Below are 21,211 nucleotides of genomic sequence, written 5' to 3'. Positions count from 1 at the left end.
CTAATGATTGGGGCGCCTGAGCGGCCCAGTCAGTTAAACGGTCGACTTCGGCTCAGGTCATGATCTCACTGCTCATGGGTTCGGGCCCCAAGCTGGGATCTGTGCTGAAAGCTTGCAGCTTGGAGCCTGGAGCCTGCTTCAGACTGTCTGCGTCTGTCTGCCCCTTCCCCGCTCAAGCTATGTCTGTATCTCTCTCAAATATAAATAAACATTAAAAAAAATTTAGAAAATACTAACTGATCACACTGCAGAAATTCCTTCCTAATTAACATCAGCTTTCCTTACAGGTAATGTCTTTGTAACTTTTTCAGGTGAGCTGTTTGATTTCCTTTGTATGACTGTATGTTCACAATGCCCAAAATTTATTCAGTCAAATTAACTCTATTATTTAACAAAAAATACAGACTTACATTATCTGTCCTCCAATGGTTGACTTGCCGGCATCTGAAAGTAACAACATCATCAATAATATGCAAACCACGGGTGTACAAAAAAATAAAACAAAACCCACTATATACACTAATACAACTAAAGGTACCACTTAGCACATACAATTACATGATGTCGGTTGCAAATGAAGCTGCTAAGACCCCTCCCAGCTCAACAATGACGTCCTCGTGGTAGAGAAGAATGGAGAACTACTTTACTGATAAAGAAGATTCTTGAACAGACTGCTCTCTGACCTTCAGCTAAGAGCACAGCAGCAACAGAATATCAATTACCCAAGGGCATCCTCAGGGGAGAGTGAAAGCACCCGAAGAGCTATGAACTACATTTAGGTCGTGTGCCTTTCCCTAATTTTAGCAAATACAGGCATTCCTTTATAAATTTCAGAGGGAGTCCTTGCTACTAAAATAGTATGGTATAGCATTATATTCAGGAGGAAGCAGAGACAAAGGGAAGGACAAAAGAACACATAATTCTGTGTTTTCTCACAATTTGGGGGATAAGTCAGATGGTCAGGGAATGTGTGAGTCCGTTAAACAGGGTTTTGTTTTGTGCTAACCAGCAACTTGACAAGCATCTAGAAGTCAGAACAAATTAATTTCCTAGGTCAGACAAAATGAAACTATCTAGGTTAGATGAAGCCCATAAAATAAACAAATTAACTGAAGTCACCCCAAAAAGGAAGCACATTATCGAGGATATTAATTCATAAATGTCTTAAGATGCTTAGCCACCATCAGTGTGGATCACATACAAATATACTGAAGCTTATTTTCTTCCTGCTTCTGAGCCACCACAAAATTATTTCTCTGTCCCACCTTCAAAATCAAAGCGTTGGCAACTTTTTGCCAGCTTAAAAAAAACCTATCGAGTTAAAAATCAGAAACCTTTCAGATTAATTCAGTTCAGTTTCACTAAACATCTCCAAGTAGCTGTTTGATGTACCCCAATGACCGGTCATTTCTTTCACCGCTATGAGTGCAACTTACCTACGTGCCCGATGAATACTACGTTTACGTGTTCTTTTTTAGGAGCCCCTGGCGGTGCAACCACGGATTTAGGTTTTGGTATTTCCTCTTCCTCCTCCATCATTTCTTGGGCGCTCTCCTCTGGGGGTCTCCCATCTCCCAAGGAACCACCCCCTGGCTCTGCGTCACTTATTTCTTCTTTGTGCTCCCATGATTCTTCTGGGGACATTTCTGTCTCCCCATTTTCTACTGTAATAAGACACTTAACTTAGTACTCTGAAAAAGAATCACAGTCTGTACTCTAAAACACAGATGCCTTCAAACACCTAACGTATTTTGCATATTTAGTTCCATTTCCTAATGTCTAGTGAAACATAAGCAAGAAAATCTTTCACAACAGAAATGGATTATGGCTTTCAAGCCCGGCCCCACTCTGGTATCAGAGCTGACACAGAGACTATGGGCGATTGCTATCCTCACGAAGCTTCATTTCCATGAGGCCACACAAGATGTAAACAGGAGATGTACCATTCCTAACAGCCCAGTTGTCCCAGGGTCAGGATGCCCTGACAGAGGGCAAGCAGCAAAGTTTAAAATCAGAACACAGGATTTACGAGATCTCTGCTTTTTCCTCTGCAAGTACTTTGGCATCAACTTCATCAATCACCTTGGGAACAGGACACCCTTCACAGTAAGCAAATGACAAAAAGGAAGGAAACCTTTCACCAAGGAAATGGAACAAGCCCAAGCCCTTAAACTGACTTTCGCACTCTTGCCCTCCGCTCATCTCTATCTGCCGTCGCTCGGTTTATCGCGGCAGCGCTGACGTCCAGCTAGTGCTTTCTAAATCCCAACAGCCAAGACTCAATGTCAGGTTTAAATGTAGGCATTCCAATAACCATAACACTTACATTTGTACCTTCTATCTTGACAGTGAAAGGGTTTCATATTACTGTATTAATACAGTCAGAAATTTTCTTACCAACAGGTTCTGAAAGTTCCATGCTAACAGCTGAATTTGAACCTAGACAAGAAAGTGAGATATAATACATTTACGAAACAATATCTAGGCTTTACACAAAGACAACTTAATGTTTTCCCCATTAAACATTCGAAGGGTCATAGCATAGAAAATTACCTTCACATAGCAATGACTGTTCCTCTTGAGAAGGTTCCGCCGGTGCTGTTTAATAGAAATAAGTTCTATTAAAAATTAAGTCCTATGCATCCATTTGTGCGTATCTTTTAAGACACAGTAAAAACAGGATTTCAATAACACAACAAAAACCTCGATAACGTAAACCAACAGGAACTAACTCAGGTGTTCAAATTAGAAGTCTGTTTAAAAAAATCCTTTTAAAAAATCTACTGAATACAGCCAATTTTAAAACATTTTCGTCAACTGAAATGTATTCATAAAGGCATAGTTATTCTCTTAATTTGCTTCGTAAAACTCTTCCTTCAAAGATACTGTAAAAGCAAGCCACAATCCAGTGCTGATCAAATTAACCAGACTGCCTAACCGATTCCCAGTGCTTCTCTAGATTCTCTCTTGGTAGCTCCAGCCTGAGAAGGCCATGATTAAGCTCTTTTTAAGATTCTATAATCACATATGTTCTCATCAAGGTGCTTGAATAAATTCTATCTGATATCAATAAAATAAGAAGGACAGTCACATAGAGTCCTCGAAATGCAAACGACCCCTTACAACATCTCAGAAAAGGTGATGACGATGACGCCGGTTTTGTCCTATAGCAGAATTCTGAGATCAAGCAACAATCCTGTTTCCACAGCTGTCACACTTCAAGTCTACTTATGACCCCGCTGGAAGAGATGTAGGACAAATGTATACAGACACCCAATCGCATAAGTTTATTTTTCATATCTAAATGATACTCCAACATGAAAGTGCCCTGGCTTCAAAAAAAGTCTCCAAGACGCAAAAGGTATCAGAGAATTTGAAGTCACCTGAATCCTACGCACGAATTAATGAAGAATAATGAATTCATAAACTGCACAGCTTATATTTAAAATCACTGCCCAGAAACACCTGGAAGCCAAGAAAAAGTCTGGGGCCCAACCTTCAATAATGTGAAGTGTGGAAGAGGGTCATTTCCTGTTCCTGAAAGGGAAAGATCAACCAGCTTTTTCCGAGGAGGGAAGTGACAGGCTGAGCGTCACCTGGGAAGGTAACGGTAGCACAGCGTTCATCGGGGAGGGAAAGAACACCACTGGCAGAAAGACCAACATCTTCACTGCAGGAAGGCAGGTCATGGGAACAAGTGAGCAGTACAACTAGAGAGGAGGGGTTAATCGCAAAGATAACAGAGGCATCACTGGACGGGAGGGGGAGGAGCGAAAGGTCTGAGTGACCCCGGCCTACGTGATTAGCAGCATATTAACAGAAGAGAAGAAAAAAATCATTTGAACGAGGTTTGGAAGGGGACAGGAATCATACTTCAGACAGAACAGAGGCTAGCCTTTCCTCGTTTTCCATTTCAAAGGAAAGTTCATGGGCAGAGTAAAGAGAAACTGCTCCATTTTCGGAGAAAGCCAGCCAGTGCCAAGGGCATCAAGTCCACATGCCTCCCGAGGGCCGGAGGGGGCGACACTGGGTAGCGGTGAGGGGCCAGCACCGAGCTGACCCCCGCGCTCCGTGCTGGCTTGTCGCCTGACGTCCTGCGACGCATTTATTTCGCTGCAATTACAGACAGGACATATCACCCACCCGACAGGACTGCCGACAGGATTAAAGGAGGGAACACACTTGTTCGCCGGTGTCTGTGAAGTAACTCCTGGCACCACGCAGATACTTCAACACGTGAGTCTCGACCCCCTAACACGCGCTGGGAATAAACTCAACCCTATCAACCAGCACAACGGACTACGAAATGCGGGCCAGACCGGACAGAAAGGCTCACAAATCTACATGGTGCTGGAGGTGGGGGCCCAGTACCTCCCAATGATTTCTAACAAGCCCTGAGGCGCTGACTCACTTGATCCCCCCCCACAAGGGCCGTGCAAGGGACGGCTGCCACCGCTCCCATCTGACGCTCCGACAAATCCGACCCACTAGGCTTTTCCAAGGTAGACAAGCAGCAACTCGCCCTTCGTCAGACAGTGCCTGCTGAGAAATCACTCAGCACAAGTACACGGAGTCGGCGAGGAGGTAGTGTTTGTTGTAAGGCAGGAAAAAGACGACTGGCACGGTGGGCTCCCCCATCGCGCAGTAAGACACCCCGAAGTGCAGCCGACCTTCACAAAACCAAACAGTACGTACCCGACCACCCCGTTCCAGAACCGGCTCACGGGCTAACAAATACACAATACTGCAGAAGACCGCAAGGCACGTCTCCGGATAGTGACACCCGTCACGAGACCACCGCCGTGGCTGCAGAATGCGGCATACTGAACATCTGTTCAAGGTTTTATTTTTCAAAACACCTTCCATGTATAATACGTTTGCCTTAAGTCTGTACGGCTGGTACAGAGACAGTCAAGTACCAGACACAATCAAGTGCTTAATATCTACACAATGAAGGGGCGCCTGAGTGACTCAGTCGGTTAAGCGTCCGACTTCGGCTCGGGTCATGATCTCGCAGCTTGTGGGTTCGAGCCCCGCACTGGACTCTGTGCTGACGGCTCAGAGCCTGGAGCCTGCTTCGGATTCTGTGTCCCTCTCCCGCTCTGCACCTCCCCCATTCGTGCTCTACCCCCCCCCCAAGAATAAAACTTAAAAAAAAATTGTAATATCACACAATGATGATATTAAAGAGCCCCCCCAAAATAAGTTGACTATACTTTCCCAAGGTGGAAAAAAGCTTTCCACACATTCAGACATGAATCCCATTATAAATCTAATGGCAATGCTAGTGACATTCGTAAACTGTTATTTTTGGAAAAATGAACCAGAAAAATCAGATACAGCCAAGATGTTCTTTGAAATTTAAACTTCTCGGGGCGCCTGGGTGGCTCAGTCAGTTGGGTGTCCAACTTCGGCTCAGGTCATGATCCTGCTGACAGTACGGAGCCTGCTTCGGATCCTCTGTTTCCCTCTTTCTCTGTCCCTCCCCCAACTCGTTCTCTCTCCCTCCCTCCCCCCCCTCAAAAATAAACATTTGAAAAAATAGGTTAACTTCTCAATATAGTTGTACCCAGTCTTCTCATGCGCACACACGTACAGACAACCTTTTCCAGCTCCTTCTACTCAGGTCATATTCATGATGCATATCACATCCTGATGTTACTGGCTACTGAGGAGTCGGGGCCCAGAGTCATTTGTTCGTGGTTAGCAAACAGATAATGTGATTTCTCAAGTCCTGCACAGGTCATACCCGATAGCAAAAGAACAGTAAACCTCCCAAGGAGTGAGGAGTAAAATCATGGTTTCAGATTTTCCAAAGGTGTTTCCATGTTCAGAAATACACCCTGGTCAAGTATTGGAAAACAGAACAACTCTCATCAAGGGGGAGAGTTATCAGAGTGCATCAGTGAGTAAAACTGCGATACCCCAAATTAAAAGGAAAACTAATACTATAATTTACGATAAAGGAAGATTAATGAACTGGCTGTGATACTAGGTACATTATCACAAATTTTAAAACAGGAAGTGAAAGAATTCACCAGAACACTGTCAAGTGAGGGCACTGCCTGTGGTTTAACAAAGACGAAAATCCGAATCTTCAAATTATGAGAGAAAATTTGACCATGGTGAAGTAAGTCAGACACAAAGGGTCTCCTGTTGTAAGATTTCACTTACGTAAAATGTTCACAATAGGTAAATCCACAGAGACAGAAAGCAGGCTGGTGGTTGTCAGACTCTGGGAGGAAGACAGGGGACTAGGAAGTGACTGCTTAATGCGTACGGATCTCCTTTTGGGGTGATGAAAATGCTTTGGAACTAGAGAGGATGGTGGTACAACACTGGCTAAATAATTCACTCTAAAATGGTGAATTTTAGGGGTGCCTGGGTGGCTCAGTTGATTAAGCATGTGACACTTGATTTCAGCTCAGGTCACGATCTCATGGCTTGTGAGTTCGAGCCCCACATCTGGCTCTGCGCTGACAGCATGGAACCTGCTTGGGATTCTCATTCTCTCTCTCTCTCCTCTCAAAATAAATAAACATTTTTTTAAAATGGTTAATTTTAAGGGGTGCCTGGGTGGCTCGGTTGGTTGGGCAACCGACTTCGGCTCAGGTCATGATCTCACAGTTTGTGAGTTCGAGCCCCACTCGAACTCAAGCTCTGTGCTGACAGCTCAGAGCCTGGAGCGCCCTTCAGATTCTGTGTCTCCCCCTCTCTCTACCACTCCCCTGTTCACACTCTGTGTCCCTCTGTCTCTCAGTAATAAATAAACGTTAAAAAAATTTTTTTTAAGGAATTAAAAAAAAAAATAAATGGTTAATTTTAACATTTCACCTTAATTTTCAAAAAGAATACAAATATTTTTAAAAGATCTGATCATAAGGGGGAGCCTCAGTCAACAGAGTGTGAGACTCTGTTCTCAGGGTTGTGAGTTCAAAGCCCCCACATTGGGCACGGAACTCATTCATCAATCAACCAATAAAACAAATACAATAAAATAACTGAATAACTAGCGAAAGAAAAGCTGTGCTCATGGATCAAAAGGACTTCAACATGCAGACTTCTACCTTGCTAGCTCATCATACAGCACAAGTCAGTCAAGGCCCTGAGAGGCGGTAGGTTGAAAGCCACGCTTTCACTCAAGCTACGTGTTTCCAACACAAATGTTTGGCCGATTCTTGAAAAGTGGTTATTCTGTATAGTTCATAAATTAGTAATTTAAATTTGTACTGCTGTAGATACAAAATTGATTTTTAATCCGCCTTATACACTAAACAGCAATATATTTTTTTAATTTTTTTAACGTTTATTTATTTAAAAAAAATTTTTTTTAACGTTTATTTATTTTTGAGACAGAGAGAGACAGAGCATGAACGGGGGAGGGGCAGAGAGAGAGGCAGACACAGAACCGGAAGCAGGCTCCAGGCTCTGAGCCGTCAGCCCAGAGCCCGACGCGGGGCTCGAACTCACGGACCGTGAGATCGTGACCTGAGCTGAAGTCGGACGCTTAACCGACTGAGGCGCCACCCAGGCGTCCCTAAACAGCAATATTTAAAATAGCTACCCTACCTAAAATTCCTTAGTCCTATTCGCTAAACGGTGTGCTCATTCAGGAAAAAAATAAACAACTTCAGTGCTGTCACAGACGCCCCAAGTGTCTTACATTGAACAGAAATGAGAAACAGTGTGACAGAATTCTGCCCCATACAAAGTTGCTGCAATGATGGAAATATTCCCAGTGCTGTGACAGGAGAGTCACTAGCCACAGGTGGCTATTAAGCGCTTGAGAGGCGGTACCGCAACCGAGGAACTGGACTTTATACATGATCTAATTTTAACTGAACAGCCTCACGGGCAGTTTGAGCTGCACATACACATTCTCCTCAATTCTGGCACAAACTTGCCATACCTGATCTTCCACTTTTTTTTTAATGTTTATTTATTTTGAGAGAGAGAAAGGGAGGGAACAGGGGAGGGGCAGAGAGAGAAGGAGAGAGAGAGAGAGAGAGAGAAAATCCCAAGCACCCTCCACAAGGTCCACGCAGAGCCCGGCGCGGGGCTCGATCTCAGGACCGTGAGTTCATGACCCGAGCCGAAATCAAGAGTGGACACTTAACCCACTGAGTGACCCAGGAGCCCCGATCCTGCACTTTTATCACACTCCCCGGCTGGCCCACCGCCTGAAGGCTAAGGATCCCTCGGCGGAACCCCTCCGGCTAGGACCCAGCCTTCAAGTACAGGTGCACACACGTCAATCTGGTTCCCAAGGACAGGACAGACTTCCGGAGTGACCGAGCCTCCCTCCGTTCTCTACCCCTGCAGTCCCCGCAGGCTGGTACAGAGCCTGTCCTGTAGGGCCCAGAGGCACCGCTGGCTGATTCTCCTGAGTTAACCCCGGCTTCCCTTTGGTCTCCAGGGGGCTGCTTCCCCAGCCCGGTCACGTACAGGGTCACGTACACGGAGTCTGCGAGGCGGTCCCGGCCCGCCTGCCTCACCGCTCTCCCAGGAAGGCCCAGGGAAGGCCCATCTTCTCGGCCCCCACTTTGGAACAAGGGCTCAGAGAAACAATATTCAAGAGATGCTCAAGTACGGTCTGAGTGAGGAACTCAGAATTCGCCAGCGCTCGGGCGGCCACACAGTGTCACCCAAACTGCACGCGGGGGGATCTGTCTCCCAGACACAACACCGGAAACCAGTAAAGGCAGACATCAGAAACGAGAGGCCACGGGACACACACACAGGTCCGTGGTTTTGCCTTAATACCGAACACTCTAAAATTACAAGGCACGATGTCACAGACAGCAGTGACCAGAACCACTGAAATCATTTAAGTCATCATTTCCTAAAATGTATGAAGAAGCGATTTCAAAGTATTACTTTATTTTTTTAACGTTTATTTATTTTTGAGACAGAGGGAGACAGAGCATGAACGGGGGAGGGTCAGAGAGAGGGAGACAAAGAATCGGAAGCAGGCTCCAGGCTCCGAGCCGTCAGCACAGAGCCCGACGCGGGGCTTGAACTCAAGAGCCGTGAGATCATGACCTGAGCCGAAGTTGGGTGCTTACCCGCCTGAGCCCAGGCGCCCCTCAAACTACTCCTTTAAATGAGAGCCTCGATCCTTCTCAGAAGGCCGCTCTGCTACCACTGAGCCAGCACACAGAGACTGTGCCACAGCCCACGAACTCTAGGGCTCCATTTCGGAAAAAGTATCGCAGCTAAAAAGATCTTTTAATACCAAATCACAAGAAAAGGGCGAGCAGGATAACCGTTACTAGAATAAGCTTTTATTTTTTATTTTTTTGAGAGAGGGAGGGTGAGCAGGGGGAGGGGCACAGGGAGAGAGAGAGAATCCCAAGCAGGCTCCACCCTCAGGGGGATCACGACCTGAGCTGAAACCAAGAGTCAGATGCTCAACCAACTGAGCCATCCAGGCGCCCCTAGAATAAACTGTGAAATCAGACCTAGATTCTAATCCTAGCTCCTTCGTTTATTCCTGGACGTCACTTTGCTCATTTATTTAGCTTCTCTGAGGCTGAATTTTCGTATCTGTAAAATGCTTTTAACAGGACCTATGCCTCAGGAGGGTATAGTGAAGGTACGGGCACATTAAGCTGCTCAGTAAATTTATTGCTACAACGAGTGTGTCAAAGCCCCATAATAATCACTGGAATTTAAGAATGAAATACAAGGCAAATTCGCGAGCGAGAAGATCAATGCTGGTTGGAGCACCATCTCTGGGAACACCCTCCTCCCCATCATTAAACAGTGGGGTGCGTGCAGAGAGCACTGAACTAGCAGTTAGCAAATGTGGATTCCAGAACCAACCATGTCATTAAAGCCGCCAGAGACCTTTTGCGTTCCCTTAGCATCTCTAGGCTTCAGTTTCTTTATCCATAAACAGGTTATTACTTTATCCCAAGGCAGCTGTATTACTGCTAGGGTCCTGTCTGGCCCTAACATTCCAAGGTCCTATTTATTCAGTCCCTAAAGCAATGCCACATACCAACGTGAGCAGGCTTTCTCAAAAAGTAAAATTCCACTACATTTTTCAAACACCCCTCAAACATACGTCTAGGAGTCATATCCCACCCACTTCAAAAACAACTTGGCGGGGGTGCCTGGGTGGCTCAGTCAGTCAGGCGTCTGACTTCGACGCAGGTCAGGATCTCACGGTCCCTGGGTTCGAGCCCAGCATCGGGCTCTGTGCTGACTGCTCATAGAGCCTGGAGCCTGCTTTGGATTCTGTGTCTCCCTTTGTCTCTCTGCCCCTGCCCCACTCATGTTCTGTCTGTGTCTCAAAAATAAATAAACATTAAAAAAAACAAAAAACTAGAGGCATACTTAAAATACATAGAGTAAAACCATTTCAGACAGCCCCAATAAGGTACAAAGAGAAAACAGCTATGCGCAACCCAAATCACTACCCAAAGGAGGTGGCCACAGACCGCTTAACAGCACGGTAACCCACCGGAGTTCTACAGCGCCGGTCAAGCAGGAAACACCCCAGTGACATTTAAGGTATGCACTTTGTTTCAAGTGAAGGGACACAATTACCTAGTCGGTATGTCGTTTGGAATTTGGTGTCACCACTCTTAGGCCAGGCTACTGAAAGATGCTCAGAAAATCCTTACTAAGTGTTCTTGTCACCTTGAAAGTAGCATTACGATGGGGATCTGGTTTAAACCGGAGCAGTGAAACAATGAGGTTTCCTTAGAACAAAGCCATTATGAAAAAAAACAAATACATCCACAGCCCAGCCCTGCTTGGTTAAAATCTACTGAAAACAAAGACAAAATTTTTAAGCAGCTTTGGTAGGAATCAATGATTGCAGCTAGAAAAGGAGGCTAAGGATCTCAGAACTATCAAGAACCTTCGACTAGTGGTCCAATTCTCACTTCCCAAGGATTTGTTAAGAACTGGGCACGGACCGTGCGATCCGACATCGACCGGCCCCAAAGACACCACCGGAGCTGCGGGTCTCGCTGCTGCTGGACATGAAAGCCACGGCGCGCGGTGGGAAAAGAAAAGTGTCGCTCACGGGGATGAGAGGCGCAGCACGGGAACGTGGTCAATGGCATCACAACTGCAGTGTGGTGACCGGTGGAGCTACTCACCGCGAGGGGGACCACGACGCTGTGCACCTGTAACTAGTCACGCCGTGTGTCAACCACCCTTCGATTAATAAAAGGTAACCAATGCTCTACGCCAGCCAATTCCTAACAAACTTAACAAAATACAGAAGCACGAGAAAGGGGGACTGTACATGTGAATTACAGCTCAATCCAAAAAACGTCCAGGTATTCACACAGAACACTTAGCAGAAAACAGAGCTTTAGTTTTATGATTAGGGTGACAAGACTGAAATCATCACACACGGCAATCTAAGAACAGCTCCCCCTCCTAGCTTTGAAAGCCCTCCAACCCCGGTGCACGGCCCTCTTACCACCTTGTGTCTCCCAGGAGAGGAAAATGGGTATTTGATCACTTACTAGGCTCCTTGAGGATCACAACTTAATCATCTTGGCGGCATCCCTTCAAGTGCCTAGCCCAGGATCCTGTGTTCTGTAGGCAGGCAAACGTTTGTTCCTTAACTGCTACATATATGTATATCTAAGCAAAACAGATTCCCGGCTCCAAACATTCCATTCCAATTCTGCTAACTCACCCCCAAAAGGATACTGAATCTCTTTTTCACTCCTTTCTTTTTCACTACTATGTTAACACTTTAAGCCATTTTCCTCCCCACTAAACAAAAGCAAGCAAAACGAGGCTTAAAAACCTGTCCTCTACATTTCCCTAACTCACATGACAGATTTTAACTGCTGTCTTTTCACGCAGTACAATTCCAGAAAAGGTGAGAAATAAGCAAAGGACAAAAGAATGCAAAAAGTGATGTACTATCTACGCTAAAGAAAACCTGCCCCAAAGAGGGTTTCTTCCCAAACATTCAACAGTTTCAAAAGCTGCTGGGCCCGGCACAGCACTATTGACACCTTACTTGTTCCCTAAACCCCCACGCGCCAGCCAATCCAGCATGTAAAATCATAAAACAAGAGCCCAAATCTGGTAGTCTAGGAATCAGCAAGTCAAGAAAAGAAATCACCAGGTAGATCACTCTGTAGCAAAAGTAACACCCCAGTAACAATACTCTTCCCGGATTTCCTCTGCTTACTGGATGCCATTTACTAGCCCATCAAAGCCTAAAAAAGCCTTAACATTAGAATTGTTATTGAAAGGAAGGCATTTCAGTCTTCAAGAAAAAGAAAAACAGATCATAAGAACCTTATCTATCATCTATCTAAACATATCTATCAGTTTCGACAGGCACTATTTAACGTAAGAGCTCTTCTAGATGAAACAACTATTACTTTGATTCTGGATCTTCTCCACTCTGGTGGCTCTGAACAGGTCACCTTTGAGAGACTAGGGATTAATGAGCATCCACCAAGTGGTGAGTTTTAGGGGCACTTGGGTGGCTCAGTCAGTTAAGCGTCTGACTTCGGCTCAAGTCTTGACCTAGAGGTTCATGGGTTCAAGACCCCACGTCCGGCTCTGTGCTGACAGCTCAGAGCCTGAAGCCTGCTTCAGATTCTGTGTCTCCCTCCCTCTCTGCCCCTCCCCTCCTCACACTGTCTCTCTCTCAAAAAGAAATAAACATTAACAGAAAATTAAAAGGTGAATTTTATGAGTTAGAGCTCAATCGTTAAAAAAAAAAAAAGAAAGAAAATCCTTCCCCTACAAAAAGATACTCAGTGGGGTGCCCGGGTGGCTCAGGCGGTTAAGCGTCCGACTTTGGTTCAGGTCATGATCTCCCACTCTGAGTTCGAGACCCCTGTCGGGCTCTGTGCTGACAGCTCAGAGCCTGGAGCCTGCTTTGGATTCTGTCTTCCACTCTCTCTGCCCCTCCCCAACGCATGCTCTGTCTCTCTCACTCTCAAAAATGAATAAATGTTAAAAAAAAAAAAAAAAAAAAAAAAAGATACTGAGTGAAACCCAAACACTACAAAATAGAACATTTCTCTTTAAAATTCCAGTTCCACGACACAACATGCAACATCTTGGAGACAATTCCTCCTCTGAGGGCCTACTGAGGACTGCTGGTTTTGTTCCATACTGTTTTCACCGGCAGAGTTTTGAGAGGTGCTGAGGACGGGTTGGTGGAAAGAACACTACCCCCCCGCCCCCCATTTTACAAGCTCTGGCCCTTCTAAAAGGTCCCAGTGCTATGTATGGTCTGAATACCTGTGCCCCCACTCCCCCAGCAAATTCCTAGGCTGAACTCCCAGTGCCCAATGTGATAGAATTAGGTGGGGCCTTTGGGATGCCCGAGAGGTCATGAGGGTGGAGCCCTCATAAAGGGATTAGTGCTTTTATTTAAAAAAAAAAAAAAGTCCCAGAGAGCTCTCTTGCCCCTTGCGCAGCGTCCACAAATGTCAGCAGTTGGCTATCCAGAAGAGGGCTCTCTGACCAGGCCGGAACCCAGATCTCGAACTTGAAGCCCGCAGACCTGACACCAACAGACTTCTGCGGCTTACAAGCCACCCGGTCTGTACTACTTTGTTACAGCAGCCCGAATACACCAAGTAACCCTCATCACCACCGCTGATCTGTTTGTCATTTAACAAAGAAAAGACTGACCTGGGTGCAAAGCGGAACTGTGAGTACATTCTATGGGAGAAAAATGTTAGTTTTAATCCAAGTAACCCCCGTCTTCTACATGTTAATTCATTTCAGGGCCTCCACTTTAAAGGGCATCACTTAGCCAATGCACTTACTTGGATCCGTAGGGAATTAAATGAATTTAATGAACTTAAGTGAATTATACTTAATTACACTTAAATGGGTTCCACTTAATGATTCCTTTGGAAACTTGTATTAAATTTTCAAAGAGATCTAACTAAGGTCAGTACTGAATCCCCAGTTCTGACCTGGGATGGCTACAAACAGGCATACGTATGAATGAGCCTTCCAGAAAGGTGAATGGCACTTTGGGCAAAAGCATCTTCTTCCTCCTGCTCAAGCCACCACAGAAAGTATTTTCAAAAAAAGAGACGAAGGAAGAAAAAATGAACTAGCCTGTTTTTGGGAGAAATGACAGATACCCATTCTACACACATATATTTTACAAGTCAGTCATCCTAGTGCTCTCCCTCTAGACTCTGTCAAGAGTTCTCCCGATATTTAGTCTAAAAACACACCCACCACAAATTTCAGCTATGGCTTTACAACAAAAGAAAACAGGCTCACCCTCCTGACTATTTCCTCACTACAAAAAACTTGCAAATTTTATGGCTCCCACTTTGTAAATTTCAATCCAAGGCCTAGTTTCAACTTTTTTCCCTGCTTCTTCCAAGCACAGTTCCCTGCTCTGATGGTGGTCTTTTATGGACCTGAACGGGCTGGAACATGTAATCCAACAGTCCCACGGAAGTATGGACCTCAGTTTAGAAAAACCATTCTTGGAGCGCCTGGGTCGCTCAGTAGGTTGAGCGTCTGACTTCAGCACAGGTCACGATCTTGTCCATGAGTTCGAGTCCCGCATCTGGCTCTGTGCTGACAGTTCAGAGCCTGGAGCCTGCTTCTGATTCTGGGTCTCCCTCTCTCTCTGCCCCTCCCCCGCTCATGCTCGGTCTCTCACTGTCTCAAAAATAAACATTAAAAAAAAATTACTTAAAAAAAAATCCATTCTTTTCTAAATTGACGTCCTATGGAAGATTATGTTTTGACATTAATGGGCATTTTGTAGAAGCAGCTGGTAAAGTCAGTAACACCAAAATAGGTTTCTGATTAAAAAAAAAAAAAAAAAGAAAAAAGAAAAAACTGACCACAACGTAGGGAGTTTTCCACCAACTTCCCCACATACTTTTACATCTCCAACTTCTAGCAGTGCCACAGAGAAAGGGTTAAGAGTAAGGCTGAAAGTGGCAACTACCAGGAAGAGAAAAGACAGTCCCCAGCATAAGAGGTCACTCAACAATAACCATCATTACTGACCACTGCTCAAGGATGCCTGTCCTCTGACGGCTGATGACTACATAGTCTGGAAAAGGAGCGCTAGAGGGAGGAGGGAGGGCCAGAAAGAGAAAATGGATGGATAAAAGCAATCTGCACGGTAAAGTATGCGGAAACAAATACGGAGCTGATAATGAACTAGTTTAGGCAGCCAAAATGGCTTGGTCTAAGCAACAAAATAAAATGAAATAAAGATAACGGTAATAATAAATAGTAATAATGGCTGAATTCCCTTATTCAAAAGGAAAACACCAACCACTCACACAAATACATAGCAGTCAATGAAGCAACCCAAATCCAAACTGCGTGCTCACACACACACTTTGTGAAAGTATTTCTCCAAACTTTCTGCTTCTAAAGACAAAACTATAGCGAAAGCTGCTGAAAAACTAACTTCCGAGAGCACTTTTATGAGGTCCACTTACCTACGACATGTCACAACACAGAACTCTAAAGAGAAATCAACAATCTACTCTCACTGGCAAATTGCTGGGAACCTCAAAGACCCAGTTCCCAACACCCTGGTTAAAGAATTGGAAGGACAATGCACCTTTTCCTTTCTCTCTCTCTTCCAACAGATACGGACGGTTCCTAAAGTAAGCGCCTTTATATGGTACGCATAGAGTTCACTCATTTCACGTTGCTATACAATCAGCTTCTGAAAGCATGCTGCCCTGAAGCAGAATACAGGAAGATTTTAAAGACCCGACTCAACTTGAAACCACAGAAACAATGTCTACTAACAATGATAAAAACGGCACATGACAACTATTCCGTTCTAACAAAAACTCAAGTGTATGAAGAGATTCGTTACTGACACGTGAACAGAGAGAAAGAGCGACTTACACCTAGCAGCCTGAATAAGGTATCCGATCGTAACGCAACGAACATTCTAAACGTGTCACTAAAGAGGAAAGTCCGAGCCCCGCTTTGAGAAAAAGGCCACACCAATCAAGGCAGTTGCCTAGCACATGAAGGCTTAAGGGAGGAACTCTGACTTTGTGACACTTTGTGAACTTTACAGGCTTACAAATGCTGAGGGTGAAAAAGATCTTTGTATTGATAGCCAACAGTTTCTGCCGGATCACAAGACTGCAATGCATCTTGGGATTCCTTCAGGACGGTTCCGTGTCACAGATATTTAAAACGTAATTACGGTCTCAATAATAGAAACTGCAGCAAGAGACGCTCTCTCGCCTCGCCCTAAGGTGAAGCGAGAACTCGAGCATTCGCCCTCCCCAGCTCCTCGGATCTCTCAACGTTCCCCCCGACCCACTCCTGGCCCCATCTGTCCTCACTTCTAGGCCTCGTGGCACTGACCGGCCGCGGGCCACCCCCCCCCCCACTCCGTCCCATACGGTCCCCACTCCCAGCGGGTGACTGCGGCCCCCCGGGGGAGGGGCGGCCCCTGGTATCGCCGGTGTCCCCCCCCCGCACGCCGCCCCCGCCCCGCCCGGCTCTCCGCCGCGCCCGGCCCGCGCAGGCCGCCTCCCGGGCCACGGGCCGCCCCACCCAGAGCTGCTCTCGCCCCGGCGCCGCTGTCAGCGCCCCACGTGCCGCCGGGCCCCGCGGGACGCGCCGCCCGAGCCCACCCCGCCCCACCCCCGTCCCCATCCCTGGCGGAGGGGGGGGCCCTCCGGACCCAGGCCGGCTGCTCCTACCCCCGCAGTCCGGCTCCCCCCCCGCCCCCCCGCGCACCCCGCGGCTGCCCCGCGCGTCCCGGCCCTTTACCCGGAGGACCTCCAGCGCCGCTGCCGGCTCCGTGGTTGGGGGCGGCGGCGCCAGCTGGGGACAGCGGCTGCTGGGTCGGGCCCCGCAGGAAGGACGGCACGAACTCGGCAGCGTGGACGTTGGGCACGAAGGGCTTGGCGTTGACGTTGAGTTGCCGGCTGAAGGCCGCGCTGAGGTGCTCACGCTGGGCCTCGGTCGCCGCCGCCGCCAAGGGGCCGCCGGCGCCACCGCACGGGCCCGGCCCGGGGGCTTCCATGTCCGCTTGGTCCCAGCAGTCGGGCGCCGAGTCGCTGCTGCTGCTGCCGCTGCTGCTCCCGCCGCCGCCGCCGCCGCCGCCGCCGCCACCACTGCCCGGATCCATGATCGGGGGGGCCGTGTGTGTGGTGAAGAGAGGGCGGGAAATGGAGGCGGGGGCGACGGGCCGGGCAGGAGCAGGCCGCGCTGACCCGGCAAAGCGACGAGGCAGAGGGGCCGGGGGCTAGCGACACAGTCCCCGGCGTCGTCGCGGCGAAGGCTCCGGTCGCAACTCCGCACTCGCGACGACAACGGCGGCACCAGCTCAACCCTCCTCGTGTGTGCGAGCGGATCTCCTCCCACCCAACCCCAACCACCTCGGACCGCCTCAGCTCCGGCCCCACGCCGGCGCGGATTGACCCCTCCCCGCCACCCGTACCTTCGCCTCGGTAGTTCCTGGCCCTGTCCGTCCCCGTTTCTGGCTATGAACCACGGCTGCAGACGGAACTACGAGTTCCGGCAGCGCCCGCGCGACCCCGCTGCGGTTTTCCCGTGGGCCGATGGGAGTGGGAGTTCGGGGCTCCGGAGCAACCGGAAGCGACTCCGGCTCCCGGCAGGCAGCGCGGGGAGGCGGAGGTCTGGTCGCAGCCCCGCGGCCCCACCTGTCACCGGGTGGGGGTAGGGGTGAGGGCGAGTCCTTGCCTGACTCTTCAGCCGCGGGGTTGGTCCACGCTGCCCTGTGGGGCACAGGCTGCGGGGAAACGGATAACAGTTCTAACGCGCAAAGCAAAGCTCTCGGCTCCTGGAATCCCCTCCTTCTCGCATCACCGGTTTCTGCGTTCTCTGCCTCCCCAAGTCTCCCTACCTTCTGCTCTTTCTTTCCACCTTCCTTCTCCCCGCCCCCAGCCAGAATCTGCCCTACATTTCGAAGCCGACGCTGCGCGTCTTGCGTTTTATGTATTCACTTGGTGGAAGAGAATAAAACCGTGAGACAGTACAACTTGAACTGCAATGTGGCTCGTAAAGCGCTCGGGCCCAGCCTCTGCCCCGGCAGAGGGGATTATTAACTGGAAACTTTGAATGACTCACCGTCTGTTTGACTAGTCATTTAAAGCCTTCACCCAAACTTTTCCATCCCTCCCCTCCTCCCGGCCAAGGGCTTTGCAAATCAAACAGAGGATTGCCATATTCCATGTTGTATCCAGTTGTACCCACCTAGTTAAGATTTTTTCCGGTGCGTCCAGCTTCTTTATGCACCATTAGGTGAAGTGGTTTTCTTCTGAATGATGGGATTTGCTCCAGTATTCCGTAGTGCTTTATTGACTGCCTCTCACTCACCCGGACACTGTGCGTTTAGGTAAACACGGAGAAGGGGAGAAGCAAACCCTTAGGTCAATTACATGAAGTAGGAAAATAACGTTGTTCTGAGTACCTGTTAATTTCCTGTAATTCACCCACGTGGAACCCAAGACTGTGGCGGGTGGGTGGGGGGACCTATTGTTGATAGTTTTCTCAGAGGAGTCTAGACAGCTTGCAACTAATCTGCCAAAAATTACAGAGTAAAGGCGTAGACGCACACAGAATAGATGATTCTTAACAACCTTAAGTTAAGGTCCCAAATCTAGATCTAGATATGAATTTAAAATTCAACTATCTGTACCTTAAAGATAAAAGAGGATCCAGCCTAATGAGACAGCTCAAAAACAAACCTGTCAGTTACCTTTCAAAACAAATCCTATGCTAAAGTGGTTTGAAATTGTGTTTAATATTAAACTAGCAAATTTTATCAATGCCTTTTTTTTTCTTTAACTCATAACACTTGGAATATCAACTGCTGTAAATGTAAAGAAACCAGAGACCTCCATTATAACAAGGCTGGCTTTAAGTTTATCTTTAGATCTGTGGTCCATACTGCCTGAAATCTTCTGGACATTGATTTCTTCTTTCCCCCACGACAGATGATGTAATCCCCTAATTAATACAAAGTTCAGGTTACAGCCTATTAATATAGTTTTCTGAAGACCTGTTTGAATCTTTCTTAAGAGCATCCCCCTTCAGGGATACCTGGGTGGCTCAGCTGGTTAAGCCTCGGGGTCTTATCTTGGCTCAGGTCTGGATCTCACAATTGGCTTCTGAGACAGAGCCCCACCTCAGGCTTTGCGCTGACAGCATTGGGCCTGTTTGGGATTCTCTTTCTCCCTCTCTCTCTGTCCCCTCACCCACTCACACTTCTGTCTCTCTCTCTCAAAAATAAACTTAAAAAAAAAAAAAAGCGTGTCCCACTTTAAAGTTGGTATTAAGTGATTGCCCTCAGGTTTACCGAGACGTTGTTAACAATTGATATAAAAACTCAGACCTTCCTTCATATAAGGAAGACTTGAATTGCCACTGAGTGAGATAAATATTTTTATTTTCTAGTCACAACAAGAAGAAAATACTGTGTCCAAAATAAAATGCCTTCTCACTCAAGATTGGCACTCCCTAACCTACTCCTTAAAAAACATCAACACAAGCGTCTGGCTCAAAGAGTGAACTGTACTGTCCTTCAACCACTTTGTCATCGGATGCTATACTTCACCGTGGACCAGCCACAGGGCACCAGAAGACGGGTCCCTCTTAGGTTAGTTCTTCACGCTAATTAAATTAGCAGCGTCTTTGTGGCTGCGGCTTTTTCTAGAGACAAAGACAAAAACTGCTGAGACCGCAGCTTAGAAAAGCAGTTGATGTCGTTAGCTGCCATGTCCCTGAATAGGATCATCATTGGAAATTCAGGAAAGAATCCACTCCGTTGGTGTTCAGAAGCTTTGACCTGCCAGGGTTGAGGCACTGCTCTAGCGGGCAAGTGGGAGGCTCTTCTTGATAATCGCATGCCCCGTATGATGCGCGGCATAGAAAAGGTGCTTAACAACCTCTTTACTTCACGCCATGCTTGTTCAAGGTCTGAGTCGTTCCGGGACAGAGAATTCCCGTCTTCCAACGCAAGCCCCACCAGCTGGCGTTTCTAGTATTCTCTCTCTTTCGCTCTCTGCATTCCTCCTATCCTCCCTTGGTTATTCTGCCTTTAAAATGAATCAGGGTGGGGGCACCTGGGGGGCTCCGTCGATCAGCTCAGGTTGTGATCTGACGGTTCGTGGGTTCGAGCCCCACGTCGGACTCTGCACTGACAGTGCAGGGCCTGCCTGGGATTGTCTGTTTCTCTCTCTCTGTGTCCCTCCCCACCCCCTTTCAAAACGAAAGAAATAAATATATTTAAGTACAAAAATGCTTTAATAAGTAAAATAAAATAATAAAATAAAATGAATCAGAGTCTTGGGGTGCCGGGGTGATTCAGTCACTTGAGTGTCTGACTCAATTTCGGCTCAGGTCATGATCCCAGGGTTGTGGGATCGAGCCGCCTTGGGATTCTTTCTCTCTCTCTCTCTCTCTCTCCTCTGTCCCTCTCCCCTGCTCGTACTCTTTCTCTCTCTAAAATAAAAATAAAAATAAAAATGGGGCACCTGGGTGGCTCAGTGCATTAAGCATCACACTCTTGGTTTCCACTCAGGTCATGATCTCACGGTTGTGAGATCAAGCCCCTCTTGGGCTCTGCCCCAAGCGCTGAGCTTGCTTAGGATTCTCTCTCTCCCTCTCTCTCTCTCTGCCCCTCTCTCTTACTCTGTAAATGAATGAATGAATGAATAAATAAATAAATAAACTTAAAAATAAAAACAAATAAAATGAATCAGGATCTCAGCACCTGCACCTTTGAGTTTCCCACCCAGTACTTTGTTTTGTTTCTTTAATCTGAAAGTTTATCCTTCTTTGCTTCCAAACACGAGGCTGATATGAAAACTCACGGCCATCCCAGGGTTTTAGCAGATGGAAACGTGTGCACACAGCTGGACACTTGAGGTGACGTGGGCATCCCGCCAAATGTTTTCTGCAGAAATACAAACACGAGGGTAAAAGCCTGTCCTTTCCAGCATTTTTGCAGTAGCTCCAAAGCAGGAACAACCTAACTATCCATCAACAGGGAAATTATGATTAAATGAGTGATGGTATATCAATACCGTGGAGTAATATGCAGCTATGAAAAAGAGTGACAGACTAGGTGCCAATGTGGAAATTCACTTCTAGTATATGGTGAAGTAGAGGAGGAACGCTTTGTGTTGTATGTGGAATATGTAGTAAATCAGTGTATCTATGTCTTTAAAAGCATCTAGATTTTTCCTCTCCCTGAAATGTTCTTTCCCCA

General features: G+C 47.1%; 1 protein-coding gene across 2 annotated transcripts in view; it reads right to left on the bottom strand.

Moving 5' to 3' along the window:
- GSPT1 (G1 to S phase transition 1) overlaps positions 1-17,455 on the bottom strand; it is a 37,764-nt gene extending 20,309 nt beyond the window's left edge. The window contains exons 1-5 of one of the 2 annotated variants that reach the window (XM_045461619.1): positions 17,417-17,455; positions 2,554-2,598; positions 2,398-2,439; positions 1,437-1,664; positions 411-444 (exon numbers count right to left, since the gene is read on the bottom strand). In XM_045461619.1, coding sequence (XP_045317575.1) covers positions 411-444; positions 1,437-1,664; positions 2,398-2,419 — 284 coding nt within the window. In that variant the 5' untranslated portion in view covers positions 2,420-2,439; positions 2,554-2,598; positions 17,417-17,455. The other variant, XM_045461618.1, reaches the window with a different exon arrangement.
- Between the last annotated feature and the right edge of the window lie 3,756 nt (positions 17,456-21,211).

This window comes from Leopardus geoffroyi, chromosome E3, assembly GCF_018350155.1.
Source record: "Leopardus geoffroyi isolate Oge1 chromosome E3, O.geoffroyi_Oge1_pat1.0, whole genome shotgun sequence".
NCBI lineage: Eukaryota > Metazoa > Chordata > Mammalia > Carnivora > Felidae > Leopardus > Leopardus geoffroyi.
Note: the sequence above shows the minus strand (reverse complement) of the source record. Positions and strands in the feature narration are given on the sequence as shown.